This window comes from Phocoena phocoena, chromosome X (genome assembly GCF_963924675.1).
Source record: "Phocoena phocoena chromosome X, mPhoPho1.1, whole genome shotgun sequence".
In the NCBI taxonomy this organism is placed as follows: Eukaryota; Metazoa; Chordata; class Mammalia; order Artiodactyla; family Phocoenidae; genus Phocoena; species Phocoena phocoena.
Window position 1 is genome coordinate 129,387,119 of NC_089240.1, and position 15,567 is coordinate 129,402,685.

General features: G+C 46.3%; 3 protein-coding genes across 3 annotated transcripts in view; 2 read left to right on the forward strand and 1 right to left on the reverse strand.

The window, feature by feature from the left end:
• F8 (coagulation factor VIII) overlaps positions 1 to 15,567 on the reverse strand; it is a 116,833-nt gene that overhangs the window by 5,106 nt on the left and 96,160 nt on the right. The window contains exons 23-25 of the mRNA XM_065900420.1: positions 6,370 to 6,514; positions 5,819 to 5,967; positions 4,870 to 5,046 (exon numbers count right to left, since the gene is read on the reverse strand). Coding sequence (XP_065756492.1) covers positions 4,870 to 5,046; positions 5,819 to 5,967; positions 6,370 to 6,514 — 471 coding nt within the window. The remainder of the gene's footprint in view (positions 1 to 4,869; positions 5,047 to 5,818; positions 5,968 to 6,369; positions 6,515 to 15,567) is intronic.
• H2AB1 (H2A.B variant histone 1) lies at positions 10,006 to 10,337 on the forward strand. The gene is given in 2 exon segments (XM_065901004.1): positions 10,006 to 10,299; positions 10,302 to 10,337. Coding segments are annotated over 2 exon segments (330 nt in total).
• On the forward strand, positions 11,717 to 12,947 carry F8A1 (coagulation factor VIII associated 1). Its single transcript, XM_065901230.1, has one exon. The coding sequence runs from the start codon at positions 11,718 to 11,720 to the stop codon at positions 12,858 to 12,860; it is 1,143 nt and encodes a 380-aa protein (XP_065757302.1). The 5' UTR covers position 11,717; the 3' UTR covers positions 12,861 to 12,947.

Here is a 15,567-nt window from a genome sequence, read left to right on the forward strand (position 1 = left end):
CCTTTTAGCATCACATGGATATCATTAATTATCTTCTGATTTTCATTATTGCTTAGAAATCGCCTGTCAGCTTGTCACTCTTATTATGGTAATGTATGTGTCTTCTGGTTCCTTTTTATTGTGGTAAAATGTACATAACATAAAACTTATCATCTTAACCATTTTAAATTGTAAAATTCAGTGGCATTTAGTACATTCACCATTATCTAGTTCCAGGATATTTCTATCACTCCAAAAGGAAATCCAGTACCCATCAGGAAGCCACTCCCCGTTTACCCTTCTCTCCAATCTCTGGTAATCACTAATCTGTTTTCTGTCTCTCTATATTTTCCTATTCTGGATATTTCATATAAATGGAGTCATACAATATGTAGTCTTTTGTGTCTGACTTCTTTCACTTAGCATATTTTCAAGGTTCATCCATATTGTAGCATGCATCAGCATGTCTATGTTTTTTAATGGCTGAATAATATTCAGCTGTATGGATAGACCAGAATTTGTTTATCCACCAGTTGATGGACATTTGTGTCATTTTCACCCATTGGCTATTGTGAATAGTACGACTATGAGCATTTGCCTGCAAGTTTTTGTTAATTGCCTATTTTCAGTTCTTTTGGGTACATACCCAGTAGCAGAATTGCTGAGATCATAAGGTAATTCTATGGTTTCTACAGTTGCTGCCTATTTCGGATTGCCATCAGCGGTATGGGTTCCAATTTTTCTACATCCTTGCTAACACTTCTTACTTTCTGTATTAAAAAAAATTATAGCCATCCTAGTAAGTGTGAAGTAATATCTCACTGTGGTTTTGATTTGCATTTTTCTAGTGACTAATGATGTTGGTGTTGATGTGCTTGTTGGCCATTTGTATATCTTCTTTGGAGAAATGCCTATTGAAGTCCTTTGCCTATTTTTAAATTTGGTTGTCTTTTTGTTGAGTTTAAGAATTCTTTTCGTATCTATTTTTCTTCTGTTGTTTGTGATTATGGTTCACATCTAAAAAACCATTTGTAAAATCCAAGGTCATGAAGATTTACCTCTATATTTTCTTCCAAGAGTTTTAAAGTTTTAGTTCTTATATTTAGGTATTTGATCTATTTTGAATTAATTTTTGTATATGGTGTGTGGTGACTTCATTCTTTTGCATGTGGCTATCCAGTTTCCCCAGCATTATTTGTTGAAGAGACTATTCTTTTCCCATTGAATGGTCTTGGCACCCTTATCGAAAATCAATTTACTATAGATGTATAGCGTTATTTCTGGACTTGAATTCTATCTTTATGTCACTACCACGGTGTTTTGATTACTGTAGCTTTGTAGTAAGTTTTGAAATTGGGAAGTGTGAATCCTGTAACTGTTTCTTCAAGATATTGTTTTTGCTATTTTGGGTCCCTTGCAATTACAGATGAATTTTAAGATCAGCTTGGCCATTTCTGCAAAAATGGCCATTGGGATTTTGATAGGGATTGCACTGAATCTGTAGAAAGCTTTGGTTAGTAGTGCCATCTTAATAATGTGTTCCAATCCATTAACCCAGGATGTCTCTCCATTCATTTAGGTCTTCTTTAATTTTTCAAGCAATGTTTTATAGTTTTGAGTGTATAAGTCTTGTACCTCCTTGGTTAAGTTTATTCCTAAATATTTTATTCTTTTGGATGATATTGTAAATGAAATGTTTTTCTTAATTTTCTTTTCAGATTTTTCACTACTAGTGTATGGAAACACAACAGATTTTTGTGTGTTGATCATGTATCCTACAACTTTACTGAACTCATCTATTAGTTCTAGTAGCTTTTTGTGGGTTCTTTAGGATTTTCTATGATTAAAATCATATCATTGGTGAAGAGAGACAGTTTTACTTCTTCCTTTCCAATCTGAATGCCTTTTGTTTATTTTTATTTTTTTTGTAATTTCTCTGGCTATAACTTCCAGTACAGTGTTGAACAGAAGTGGTGAAAGTGGTCATCCTTGTTTGTTTGCCACTTCTCCACTATTTCTTTCATTCATTCTGGATTCCACTTATATATATATGGCTTTCTCTGTATAGCATATGTCTCAATTTCTTTTTCATATGTTTCACCTTCTGTGCTCCATTCTGGGTAATTTCTTCAGATATATGTTCCAGTGACTAAATTCTCTTTGGCTGTGCCCAATTCACTATTAAGTCTTTCTTTGATTTTTAAACTTCAACAATGACGTTTTTTAATTTCTAAAAGTACTGTTTTTTCCAAAACTGCCTAATAATTTGTCATTTATTTGTATGTTTCTATAGCTCATTGCTTTAAATATTTTGTGCATAATTACTTTATGATATATATCTGATAATGTCAATATCTGGTATTCTTCAGATTCTAAATTTGTATTGATTGTTTCTGCCCATTTGTAGTCAAGTTGGCTTGTTATCTTGTATGTTTGCTGATCTATGTTTATGATCTTATCATTTTAATATGTAGGAATCCTGGAGACCTAAACTGGGAATGCTTTTTCTCTAGAGAAATCATTCTTCCAGAAGCCAGGAGATGCTACTTATCTGCAACGAGTTCTGCTACTTTCTGGGTTTCATTACTTAATGCAGAAGTCTCACATTCCATTCTTGCATTTTGCTCGAAGCTTGGTCTCCTGAGAACAACACTAATATAAGCATTTCCCTTTAGGAAAGTTCCTCCATTTTACATTTTCTCATTTTTCACCTCTCTTTGCTCTGATTTAAGCTCATTATTTTAAAATAAAAGCTCTTTTTTTTTGTTTGTTTTGTTTTTTGCCGTTGGTGGTGAGGAGGCTGGAGAGTCCCCTTTCTTTATTGAGTGTAGCAGTGCATTAAGAAGTATGTACTGTAGGCCTTCCCTGGTGGCACAGTGGTTGAGAGTCCACCTGCCGATGCAGGGGACACGGGTTCGTGCCCCGGTCCGGGAAGATCCCACATGCCGCGGAGCGGCTGGGCCCGTGAGCCATGGCTGCTGAGCCTGCGCGTCTGGAGCCTGTGCTCCGCAACGGGAGAGGCCACAACAGTGAGAGGCCCGCGTACCGAAAAAAAAAAAAAAAAGAAGTATGTACTATCAGTGCTATAGCCTTTTTAAAATTTTGGTAATATATACATAACATATATTTTAACTGTTTTTAAGCGTACAAGTACGTTTGACAACAAGTACATAACATGTACATTCACAATTTTGTGCAACTATCACCACCAACCATCTCCAAAATACTTCATCCTGCAAAACTGAAACTCTGGGGAATTCCCTGGTGCTCCGGTGGTTCGGTCTCTGTGCTCTCACTGCTGAGGACACGGGTTCAATCACTGGTCAGGGAACAAAGATCCCACATCCAACAAGCCGCGCAGCACGGCCAAAACAAAACAAAAAACCAAAAAATAAAAACAAAAACAAAACTGAAACTCTGTCTCCATCAAACAATAACTCTCCATCCTCCCCAGCTCCCAGCCTCTGGTAACCTCTATTCGACTTTCAGTCTCACTGTAATTGTTAATTTTACATGTCAACTTGTCTAGGCCATACGGTGTCCAGATATTTGGTCAAACATTATCCTGGGTGTGTTGGTGAGGATGTTTTTGAATGAGATTAACATTTAAATAGTAGAGTGAGTAGAGCAGATTGCTGTCCCCCCCACCCCAAGCGGGTGGGTGTGCGTTACGCAATCAGTTGAAGGTCTGAATAGAACAAAAAGGCTGACCCTCGTCTGAGTAAGAGAGAATTCTTTTTGCATGGCCCATTTGAATTGGGACATGGGGTTTTTTCCAGCCTTTGGGCTCAAACTCAAATATTGGCACTTCCTGGGTTCAGACAGGAACTACACCACTGGCTCTCCTCGTTTCCAGACCTTCACACTCAGACTGAAACTTACGCCATTGGCTCTCCTGGGTCTCCAGCTTGCTGACTCACCCTGCAGATCTTGAGACTTGTCAGCCTCCATAATCATGTGAGTCAATTGGTTCTGTTTCTCTGGAGAACCCTGACTAATATATAAGTGGAATTATATAATATTTGTCCTTTTGTGTCTGCTCTAATTAATTTAGCCATGCATGTTATAGCATGTATCAGAGATATGCCCTTTTTAAAATGGGAATGTCCTCTAGAACATACATTATCAGTACTCTGGTTCACTAAACTGCCAGAAGCAAAAATGTTTAATGCAGCCTTGAGGGAACAAGGAATTCTTCTTGGAGGAGATGATGTTTATCTGAGACTTGAAGAATGCACCAGGTGAAAGGGTCAATAAGAAGTACCTAGAAAAAATGTTCTAGGTAGAAGAAACAGTACATATAAAAGCCTAGTGTGAGAAAAAACATGCTGTTTTTAGGGACTTGAGGGTTCCTTAGTATGGGTGAAGCTTAGAAAGCCAAGGAGCAAGTAGCAAGAGACTATGCTAGGGCTTCCCTGGTGGCACAGTGGTTCAGAGTCCGCCTGCCGACGTAGGGGACACAGGTTCATGCCCCGGTCTGGGAAGATCCCATATGCCGCGGAGCGGCTGGGCCCGTGAGCCATGGCCGCTGAGCCTGCATGTCCAGAGCCTGTGCTCCGCAACGGGAGAGGCCACAACAGTGAGAGGCCCGCATACCGGAAAAAAAAAAAAAAAGAGACAGACTATGCTAGAGAGGTCGGTAAGGGCCACCATCCTGAATGACACCAACATCTATGAGGATAAGCAGCTTTTGGCCCTACTCTGCTCTTTCCTGGGATGATACGTTCTTGCTTGGAGTCACTGTATCCTCCCAGAATGCTTTTCATAGTGTCCTATTACTATAGATACTCGGTAAAGTTTATCCTGAAAGTCTGGTCATATCAACCTTGTTCTGTTTCTAAATGTCAAGTTCTAAGACAGGCTTTGTGCCTTTCCTGTGAGATAGCGTACCTTTACTTTGCCATTCTGAAGAAACAGAGTCCAGTTATGGCCATCTTGACTACTGGATATGAGGAACTCCTTCACATACATGCTGGTGAGCAGAGATTTCACCCCCTGGGTGGTTATTCCTGTGACTTTCATTGTCTTCTGGAAGTCCACTTGCAGCCACTCTTTTTGATTATTTGCCTGGGGAATGCACCAGGTGCATTAGAGTAGTATCTTTTTGGTCACTATTTGCTCCCAGAAATCCCCAAATCCCTTCTTAATCATATCACAGACTTATCACTCTGCATATTAATTATCTGTTTGTCAGTCTCCCTTATTAGACTCGAAGCAAATTGAGGGCTGAAATTTTTCATGATTCATCTCTGTATCCCCAGGGTTAGCCACTTAATAGGGGCCCAGTAAAGGTTTGCTGAATGCATATATGAGTAATATACAGACTGACTAGAGTATTAAAAGTTTGGCAATGTGTTATACAACCTATTTTGTTTAAAATAAGCCCCTGGGGGAACAGAGACCATTAACTCCATCCATTTCCCCAAGCTAGTCAGTGATTGAAAATCACAAACTGAGTGGTTCCAGAAAAGAACTGTGCCCAATGAACTGTACATAACTATGACCCTTTGCTTTGTTGATATTTCTCTGTAAAACTGGATTTCAGCCACTCCAATTCTTTGACAAATATTAGCCCAGTACTACATATAGATATTCTGTTTCTAGGAGGTTCAATTAGGGATCATTTTCCCCCAATGAATGCTGTGTGAACTCACATGGCACACCCACTAAATAAATATCTGTGGGGTTTTCTGTGTATAGTCAACTTTCCTTGACACTCTTTGTGGGAACAAGCAGGTGATAGAAGTAACTGAAGAAACAGTCAAGAGCTTACCCTATCCTTTCCCAACCACTACTCCTTCTTCTGCATCAGTTATATGGCAAATTTGTTCTCTCTTACCCGGGGTCTCCAGGCATTAGTCCTCCCTTGGAGGTGAAGTCGGGCTTGTGAAGGAGACCAGGTGGCAAACAGATTGCTTAAGTGGGATGAGGCAGTAATCTGTGCGTCTGATATTGCTTTACTCTCCATTCCCAGTGCCATGTTGCAACCTCGGAGAAATGAAAGGAGAATGTAATCACAAGAACAAGTTGCGGCTGAGGTCCTGCTGGCCCGTCTCCACTGATATGTTCTAGGGCTATCGTCATCACGAAGTCATTTTCCAGGCACTAACTTTTGCCTGCTACTGTTAAGATGCCCCCTATTTCCTTGTCAGCTCTGCTCAGCTCTGTTGGACTTTGATTTGCCTCGTTAATAGCAGTGTAGGAGGTGGCTGCCCCTGGGGAATCCCATGGTTAGGATGACCAAGTCATGGGTTTGCCCAGGACTGTACTGGTTTTAGCATTGATAGTTCTGTGTCCTGGGAAATCCCCCCAGTCTCGGGAAAGCTAGGATGGTTAGCCATCCTACTCATGGCTGGGAGAGGTAAGGACATGGGATGACTTGACACTTACTGTTTAAATCACAGCCCATCAACTCCATGCGAAGAGTGCTGCGGATGCTGTAATGCGTTGGGTGCAAACGGACATACCGAGCAATAATTGGAGGGTTAAAAATATTGTGTTTTATCCCAGATGAATCCACATTGCCAAAGAAGACCTGTAGGGAGGTATTAGCACAGATACATGTAAAATGAAGAAAAAATAAGAAGCAATTCCTCCCAATCATATCTTTCTTCTAATTTGCTCTGTGCATTTCTCAACAGCACCGAACACCCAAATAAAACCATTCTGGCTAGCCAGATGTTAGAATGTAATATGCGAAGGAGAAAATCACAGGGAGAAGAATGGAACAAGGGAGATTAGGTCTGAGCAGGTTAAGTGTCTACTTTGGGGTCCTGTAAAATGGTCATTCATCAAAGTTGTGGAAGCCATTTAGGCCTTTGCTAATCCAGTGTGGGCCACAGACCAGCTGCATTAGAATCACCTGGGAGCAATTAGACATGCAACATCTTGAGCCCTATTCCAGATCTACTGAATCAAACCATACAGTTTGAGAAACACTGGCTTAGGGCAGAGTCGGCTGCAGCTGTGAAAGGGGACTTGGAGTAGGCGGCCTGCCATATGGTCTCAGGATGATCTTCCAATAATGTGTGTGTGTGTGTGTGTGTGTGTGTGTGTGTGTGCGCTGTGGGGCGTTAATTAACGATCCCTTGTGTATGAATTCATGAGACACATGTTAATATCCAACTTCTGGGGTTTAGGAACTTGACATGTCTAGGTTCTACAGAAAAGTACATGACATATTTAAGGAATAAGGAACAGCTTGAGAAATATGGTAGTAATTCCAATTCAAAAGGCCTAGATTTAAATCATGGTATATAGAAAAAAGAAAGTTGAAAATCCTCTCTCATAAAACACCTGGGATTCTCTATCTGCTTGAATACACTAAAACAGGAATCAATGTATGGCTGTTATATAATAAGCCATCAGAGTTATAGTATTATGGGGAATTTAAAAAATTGTTCTTCCATGTAACAATTTTTTCTTCCTATGGGATAAAAATGTTAATAAATGTATAGCATTGCCCCAGAAATCACAGCATTTAAAAAATATTTTTATTGGAGTATAGTTGATTTACAATGTTGTGTTAGTTTCTGCTGTACTGCAAAGTGAATCAGTTATACACATACATTTATCCATGCTTTTTTAGATTCTTTTCCCACACAGGTCATTACAGAGTATTGAGTAGAGTTCCATGTGCTATATAGTAGGTCCTTATTAGTTATCTATTTTCTATATAGTAGTGTGTATATGTCTGTCCCAATCTCCCAATTTATCCCCCCCTTACCCCTGTGGTAACCATAAGTTTGTTTTCCACATCTGTGACTCTACTTCTGTTTTGTACATAAGTTCATTTGCACACTTTTTTTTCGATTTCACATATAAGTGATATCATGTATTTGTCTTTCTCTGTCTGACTTACTTCACTCAGTATGACAATCTGTAGGCACAGCATTATTTTTGATAAATAGATCTGCTTCATTTTTAACTCAATTATTGTGTCTTGATTAGATACCTTCTTAGGAAGACAATGTATTAATTCAACAAATAGTTAATGACTACAGAAATCCTAGATTCCATGTATTATGTGCCAGAAACTATGTGCTAGGTGGCTTCACTGGTGAATTCTAATAAATGTTTAAAGAATTAATGCCAATCCTTTCCCAAACTCTTCCAAAAGATAGAAAAGGAGGAAAAACATCCTAACTCATACTATAGGGCCAGCATTACCTTGATACCAAAGCCAGACATATATACCAGAAGAAAGAAAATTACAGACCAATAGCCTTTATGAATATCGATGCAAAAATCCTCAGAAGAATTCTAGCAAGCTGAATCCAGCAGCATATTATAAATATTACATTCCATGTCCAAATAGGAATTATCCCAGGAATGCAAGGATGGCTCAACATAAGAAAACTGATTAGTCAAAACCACATTGATAAAATGAAGGGGGAAAACACCCTCATGATCATCTTAGTTGATGCAGAAAAAGCATTCAACAAAATCTAACAACTTTCATGATTAAAACACAAACAAACAAAAAACACCCAGCGAACTAAGAATAGAAGGGAAATTCCTCAACAAAATAAAAGGCTTTTATGAAATACCCTAGCTAATGTCATACTCAATGGTGGAAGACTGGAAGCATTTCCCCTAACATCAGGAACAAGAGAAGAATGCTTGCTTTCAGTGCTTCTACTCAAGACTGTAACGGAAGTCCTAGTCAGAGCAATGAGGCAAGAAAAAGAAATGAAAAGCATCGAAGTTGGAAAGGAAGTTAAACTACTTCTATTCTCAGATGACATGCTCTTCTGTACAGGAAACCCTAAAGAATCCACAAAACACTATCAGAGTTAACAAACGAATTCAACCAAGTTGCAGTATACAAGATCAACACACAAAAATCTGTTGTGTTTCCATATCCTAGCAATGAAAAAATAATCCAAAATGAAATTGACAACAGTTCTATTTCACACAACATCAAAAGGAATAAAACACACAGAGATAAATTTAGCCAAGGAGGTACAAGTCTTGTGCACTGAAAACTACAAAGCACTGCTGAAAGAAATTAATGATGACCTTAAAAAGAAAGGGGAAAGACAGCAGATTTTGTGGACTGGAAGACTTAATACTTTTAAGATGGCAATCCCACCCAAAGTCGTCTAGAGATTTAATGAAATCCCTATGGAAATCACAACGCTCTGTTTTACAGAAATGTAAAAGCCAATCCTAAATGCATACGGAATTTCAAGTGACCTTGAATAGCCAAAATAATCTTGGAAAAGAAGAAAAAAGTTGGAGGACTCACACTTCCCTATTTCAAAACTTAGTCCAAAGCTTCAGTTATCAAAACTATGTGCTACTAGCATAAGGATAGACACATAGATCAGTGGAGTCCAGAAATAAACCCATAGATCTATCCCATGGGTTGTAAACCCAACTGAGTTGAAAACAGGTGTTCAAACAGAACCCTGCCCAGGAATGTTCACCAGAGCACTATGCCCGACGGGCACAAGGTGGAAGTCACCCAAATGTACATCAGCTGCTGAGCGGATACACAACATGTGTGGTCTAGCCACGCATTGCAATGTTATTCAGCCTGCTGAATATTATTCAGCCAGGAATATTATTCATTTGGAAGCAGATATATAGTCGTGATGGTGGCCCAGCACCGCCAGTGTATACTTGGTGCCCCTGGATGGTCGCCATTAGCTGCCTTCTCTGTACAAAGTTCCCGTCTGGTGGACAGTGAGAGTTCCACCAAAGAGAGGGTCCAGCGAGCACAGCGAGCAGGATCCTGCCGGCGTCATTTCTTTCCAGGCCCAGGACCCCGGCGGAGGGGGTGGGGGCGGGGTGAGGTGGGGTGGAGGAGGGGTTATGGGAAAGCAGTGACCTCACAGGGTGCTCCCCGACCAATGAGAGCCCGGACTATGGTCGCTACGATACGGAGGAGGGGCCTGAGAACACCGGTTGTCTTGAGATGTTGGGACCAGCAGGCACAACCGACTGCCCCTCATCCCGCCGCACCTCATCCCAGTGGACCGCAGAGCGAGGCCGTCGCAGAAAGCACGCCCAACGGCCAGCATGCCGGGGAAGAGGGGCCATCGAGGGTCACCCGGTCGCCGCTCCCACACCGCCCGAGCCGAGCTGTCCTTCTCCGTGAGCCACATGGAGCACCTCCTGCGGGAGGGCCACTATGCCCAGTGCCTGAGCTCGTCCGCACCCGTCTACCTAGTGGCCATCATCCAATACCTGGCGGCCAGGGTCCTGGAGCTGGTGCGCCATGAGGCCCAGAACAGCGGCAGGAGGCGCCTCACTCCGGAGCTGGTGGACTTGGCGGCCCACAGCAATACGCTGCTCAGCGACTTGTTCAGGACTATAACACCATCTCCCAGGTGGCCCCGGCCCAGCCCTAGCTGCCCAACGACACCTGGGTCCCCGGCCCCCAGGGGCGCGGCCGTCAGGCGCCAGGCCCGCTCACCGACCGACCACACAACCCGGGCAGCCCCGGCCTGCCCGCCGCCTTGGGCACAGTCACTGCGAGTCAATAAAGTGTTTCAAGAGACCCCCTGTGCATGCTTCACTCACTTGGAGTGGGAGGTGGTGGTGGTGGGACACCCCTCGTCGGAGGGATGGGGGCGGGGGTCTGGCCGGAGTTGGGGGGTGGGGGGCGTGGAGTCGGGGATCACAGACAGAGAGGAGCGGTCTCCCACGGTGACAGTGCATGGGGTGGCCCTGGGTGGGAGAGGCTGGCTGCGGCGGGGCTGGGGGCGGACTGGGGCCTGGGGTGAGGCCGGACAACAGAAGGCTCCCCCGCTGGCTCTGAGCAAGTCGGAGCCAGGCCAAAGTCCCCAGAGGGACGGGGTTCCTTGCGGCGGCGCTCGACACCGCGAGGGCGGTGTCGTGATAGGGTGAAGGTGCCAAGGCGACCGACCGCCCTGGGTTCGGGAGGCAGGGGTGGGTGGACAGAGCGCTTGGCATGGACTCCCATGGGGCAGGGGCTTTGACGGGAAGATTGAGGCGTGATCGGGATTGGGGTGGGCAGGACACAATGAACAAACACATAGGCAAAGTCGGAATTAGGGCCACGTGGGGTCAAAAGTTTTTGGTTGTGTTCCCCTAGCGATGCCAAGAGACGCCCTTCTTGGCAACCTGCGTAAACAAGCTGTCACCTACCGGTTGGAGCCCTGGTCTGGGAAGATCCCACATGCCGCGGAGCAAAGAAGGTCGTGCGCCACAACTACTGAGCCTGTGCTCCAGAGCCCGAGAGCCACAACTACTGAGCCCATGTGCCACAACTACTGACGCCCGCGCGCCTAGAAGCCATGATCCACAACAAGAGAAGCCACCGCAATGAGAAGCCCGCGCACCGCAAGGAAGAGTAGCCCCCGCTCGCCGAAACTAGAGAAAGCCCCTGCACAGCAACAAAGACCCAACACTGCCAAAAATAAATAAATTAAATAAATAAATTTTTAAAAAAATATGTCACCTAGCAACAGGGGGCGCCCAGCCAGGCCCCGCCCCAGCACCATTGGTCCGCTCACAGAACCCCGGACAGCGGGCCAGGCCCCGCCCCAGGGCCCCCGATTTGCATACGCCACCCGCAGCCTGTCCCAGCCGGGCCTCCGTGCTTGCTATTTTGCATATCACCAGGGCGACGAGAGCTCCCGGCGGCCGAGCCGGCGCGGTCGCGTGGTGGGCCGGAGCCCGACGCAGGGCACGTCTCAGCCCGCCGCCGTCGCCCCGCACGTGCGCCCACTTGCGTCAGTGCGCCCGGAAGTGCAGAAGCGGCGATCATGGCGGCTTCCGCGGCCGGCCTGGGTGGCGGTGCGGGCCCCGGGCCTGAGGCCGGGGACTTCCTGGCGCGCTACCGCCAGGTGTGCAACAAGCTGAAGAAGCGGTTCCTGCGGAAGCCGAATGTGGCGGAGGCCGGCGAGCAGTTCGGCCAGCTGGGTCGCGAGCTGCGCGCACAGGAGTGCCTGCCGTACGCGGCCTGGTGCCAGCTGGCCGTGGCCCGCTGCCAGCAGGCGCTCTTCCACGGGCCCGGGGAGGCGCTGGCGCTGACGGAGGCCGCGCGCCTCTTCCTGCGGCAGGAGCGCGACGCGCGCCAGCGCTTGGCCTGCCCCGCCGCCTACGGGGAGCCGCTGCAGGCCGCTGCCGCCGCCCTGGGCGCCGCCGTGCGCCTGCACCTGGAGCTAGGCCAGCCGGCTGCCGCCGCCGCGCTCTGCCTCGAGCTGGCGGCCGCCCTGCGCGACCTGGGCCAGCCGGCCGCCGCCGCCGGCCACTTCCAACGCGCCGCGCAGCTGCAGCTGCCCCAGCTGCCCCTGGCCGCCCTGCAGGCGCTCGGCGACGCCGCGTCCTGCCAGCTGCTGGCGCGCGACTACAGCGGCGCCCTGGCGCTCTTCACGCGCATGCAGCTCCTGGCGCGGGAGCACGGCGGCCACCCGGTGCCGCCGCCGGGGCCGCAGCCCCCGCCGCAGCTGCAGCCCAAGCCGCCGGCGCCGCAGCCCGGGGCCGGCGCGGCCTCCGCCCCACCGCTCGCGCTGCTCCCGCCCGGCGCGGGGTCCACGGCCGCGGCCGCGCCCTCCCCCGCCGCGCTGGGCGCCTTCGCCGACGTGCTGGTCCGCTGCGAGGTGTCCCGCGTGCTGCTGCTGCTGCTGCTGCAGCCGCCGCCCGCCAAGCTCCTGCCGGAGCACGCGCACACCCTGGAGAAGTACTCCTGGGAGGCCTTCGACGGCCACGGGCAGGACAGCAGCGGCCCGCTTCCCGAGGAGCTCTTCCTGCTGCTGCAGTCCTTGGTCATGGCCACCCACGAGAAGGACACGGAAGCCGTCAAGTCGCTGCAGGTGGAGCTGTGGCCCCTGTTGAGCGCCGAGCAGAACCACCTCCTGCACCTCGTTCTGCAGGAAACCATCTCCCCGTCGGGCCAGGGGATCTGACGAGTCCCTCCCAGCGACTCTGTGCCTGTCCCCGAGCCTCACGCACCCGCCTGCACGTTTACGGGGACACAAGAGGCGTTGACCCGGCGCTTCTGCCTTTGCAGTGTATCTTACCCCTGTTGCCACCAGGGGAATGTGGTTGACTACAAGTTATGTTGTTTCCACAATAGCGGCAGAAAAAAAACCATATGGTAGAATCGGAGTAGGGTCTCCGATTCTCTTCCCCAGAAACTGCAACAGAACCATGAGAGTCCCTTCCGCCCTCTTTCCTCTTCTGTTTTCACCCAACTGTCCCCACCCACCCCTCTTCCCCCGCAAGGCTCCCCTCCCCCCGCGTCCTTCTTTCCGACTGAGGGCTAATTTGCACAGCTCTGGCTCGCTACTTAAGCTGCATGATTTTTTCACGGTGACTCTGATTGCTTAGCGTATTTCCATGTCCGCCTGCATGATCGCCCAGTTCCCCCTGTGTTTCATGCGCCCCGTACGCGTTCGTGGGAATCATTGGATTCAATACTACGCTGTTGTCGCTACAGCCCTCAGTCCATGATAAAGCCATTCTGACCCTCCTAGCTTGTGGTTCGTATTTACCTTATCTGTAAAGTGGGAATAGCTTATCTACCTGGCAGGAGGCGGCAGGCAGAAGCAGATAGCTCCCTTTTAGCTCCAAGATGGATTCGTTCATTCGAAATGGACAGTGTGCCTGTGAATCTACAGAGATCATTTGCGATGTGGTCCTTTCTCAGCTGCAGTGCGAATGTGTTCGGTGCAGAGCGGGGTGGGAGTGGGGATGAGGGTGAGGGCGGGGTGGGCTCCAGAGCAGAGGTGTCAGACGTGCATTGGAGTTTTCAGTTCTGGCTCCATTTCGAGAGGTACGGGTAATCCACGTGGCAGCTTTTATTTGTAGTGCGGATCCTTCTACAAATCTCAGTTAACTCAAATATGTAAAATCAGCATGCTGCTTTGGTACTGTGTGATCGTGTGTATGCCAGACTGTGCCCTTGTTCCCCAAAAGCAGGATGGCGTTCCATTTTTAAACACTAAATTTCCAAGGCTTTTTGGTCCAAACGTTGCTTGCAAACCGACTTAGCTGTTTTCTCAAATTCAATTTTATTTCCTTTAGTGTTGAGAGTGATGGTAGGAACTCTTCAGAATATAATCTCGTTCATTCGGCTTGGGAAAACGCATCCTTTGGGCTGAAGTTGTAGACAGCACTAATCTTTTGAGGTGAGATTTAAGGACACAGTTTGGGACCAGATCTTGGTTTTGCATGTTTGCGGGGGGAGCGGGAATATGTGGAGTGTTGTCACTATGAGTTAAGTGTCCCAAAGTGGATGGGGCTTTTAGGGTATTCCTTTCTACTTCTATTTCAGCAGTGTGGAAGCAGTGGCTAAGGAAATGTAGGGGAGGCCCATTTGAGGCAGATTCAGCCACCCTTCCTGTGCTCTCACTTGGCTGCCCGAAGGGTCTTTCCGAGCCCTAAAAGCCTAGTCCAGCTTGTTGCCAGAGTGGTAAGGGTGCGTGCTCCCTTGTGCTCTTGCTTTTGCTGGTACACTCTTGTCAGCCTGGGCTGCAGCTCTGGCCTCCTTCCTATTGTCCTTATGACAAGAATGCTTAGGAATTATGGACCGTGACTGGTGACAGCATTTGGGTTTGGGCGCAAGGAGAAGCCTCCTTAGACCTCTGGTCTAAACTCCTTGCTTTGAGGAGGTGGGGGGAGGGATTACCAGAGAGCCTGGTATTGGGTATGCAAGCATAACTATAGAAAACGCTAAAGATTTTTTTCCATTTGCCATTGGTTCATTTATGTATCTCCCTCAGAAACTTCATAGCACGGAGAGCTGGGCCACGGCCAGATTTCAGTGATTTTGACAGAAATCTTGCTATATGTCAACTTATGTTGACAGGACATGGTTAGTGTTCTTTTTAACTTGAAAACCAGAGGGAAAGCTCTGCATCACTGAAATGTTCATTGACAATTCAAAATTAACATTCAAAATATTATGAAATATTGAAAATAGTGGCAGTGAAGCAGTGATCCTGAAAGGGTGCTTGGGCTCCCCTTTATAAGGGACTTCTATGATGAGAAATGTTGCTTATGAAAAAATATTTTGTATGTAAATGGTACAAAGATATTAAGTCATTTGAGAACCACTATACTGGAGGAAGACGACTAAGACTGAAATTTGTAAATTGGGCAAAAAGCTCTGGGATAGAAGGGTTCTGGTTAATGTGAACTGTCTAGGCATCTCTACTGCCATTAGACTAGACCACCAGTCCACAAACACTTTCTGTAAAGGAGGAGAGAGAAATATTTCAGTCTTTTCATACCACATAATCTTCCTTGTTTGTTTGTTTTTGAAACTTTAAACACGTAAAAACCATTCTTAACTCACAGTCCATATGCAAAAGCAGGTTGTATTCCAAGTCCATGGGCTCTAGCTTGTGCAGCCCTTCACTAGAACCTAGAACATAGTAGTTACTCAATAACTGTTCAAGGAATGACCCTCATGAGTGCAGTTAATAACTATTTTATCTTTGTCATTGAACAAGAAAGGTTGAAAATAAATGAACTAGTCATTTAACTCCAGATTCTAAGAAACAAGAAGATAAATGAAAGTGAATTTTTAAAATTTTAAACAAATTAATTAATTAGAAAACAACACCTTCAAATCTATGTTTGATTTTAAGACCAAGAGTTGATTCTTTT

Bases quoted from the DNA above. Each gene is read 5' to 3' on its own strand.
- F8A1 (XM_065901230.1), top strand. From the start codon at position 11,718: ATGGCGGCTTCCGCGGCCGGCCTGGGTGGCGGTGCGGGCCCCGGGCCT.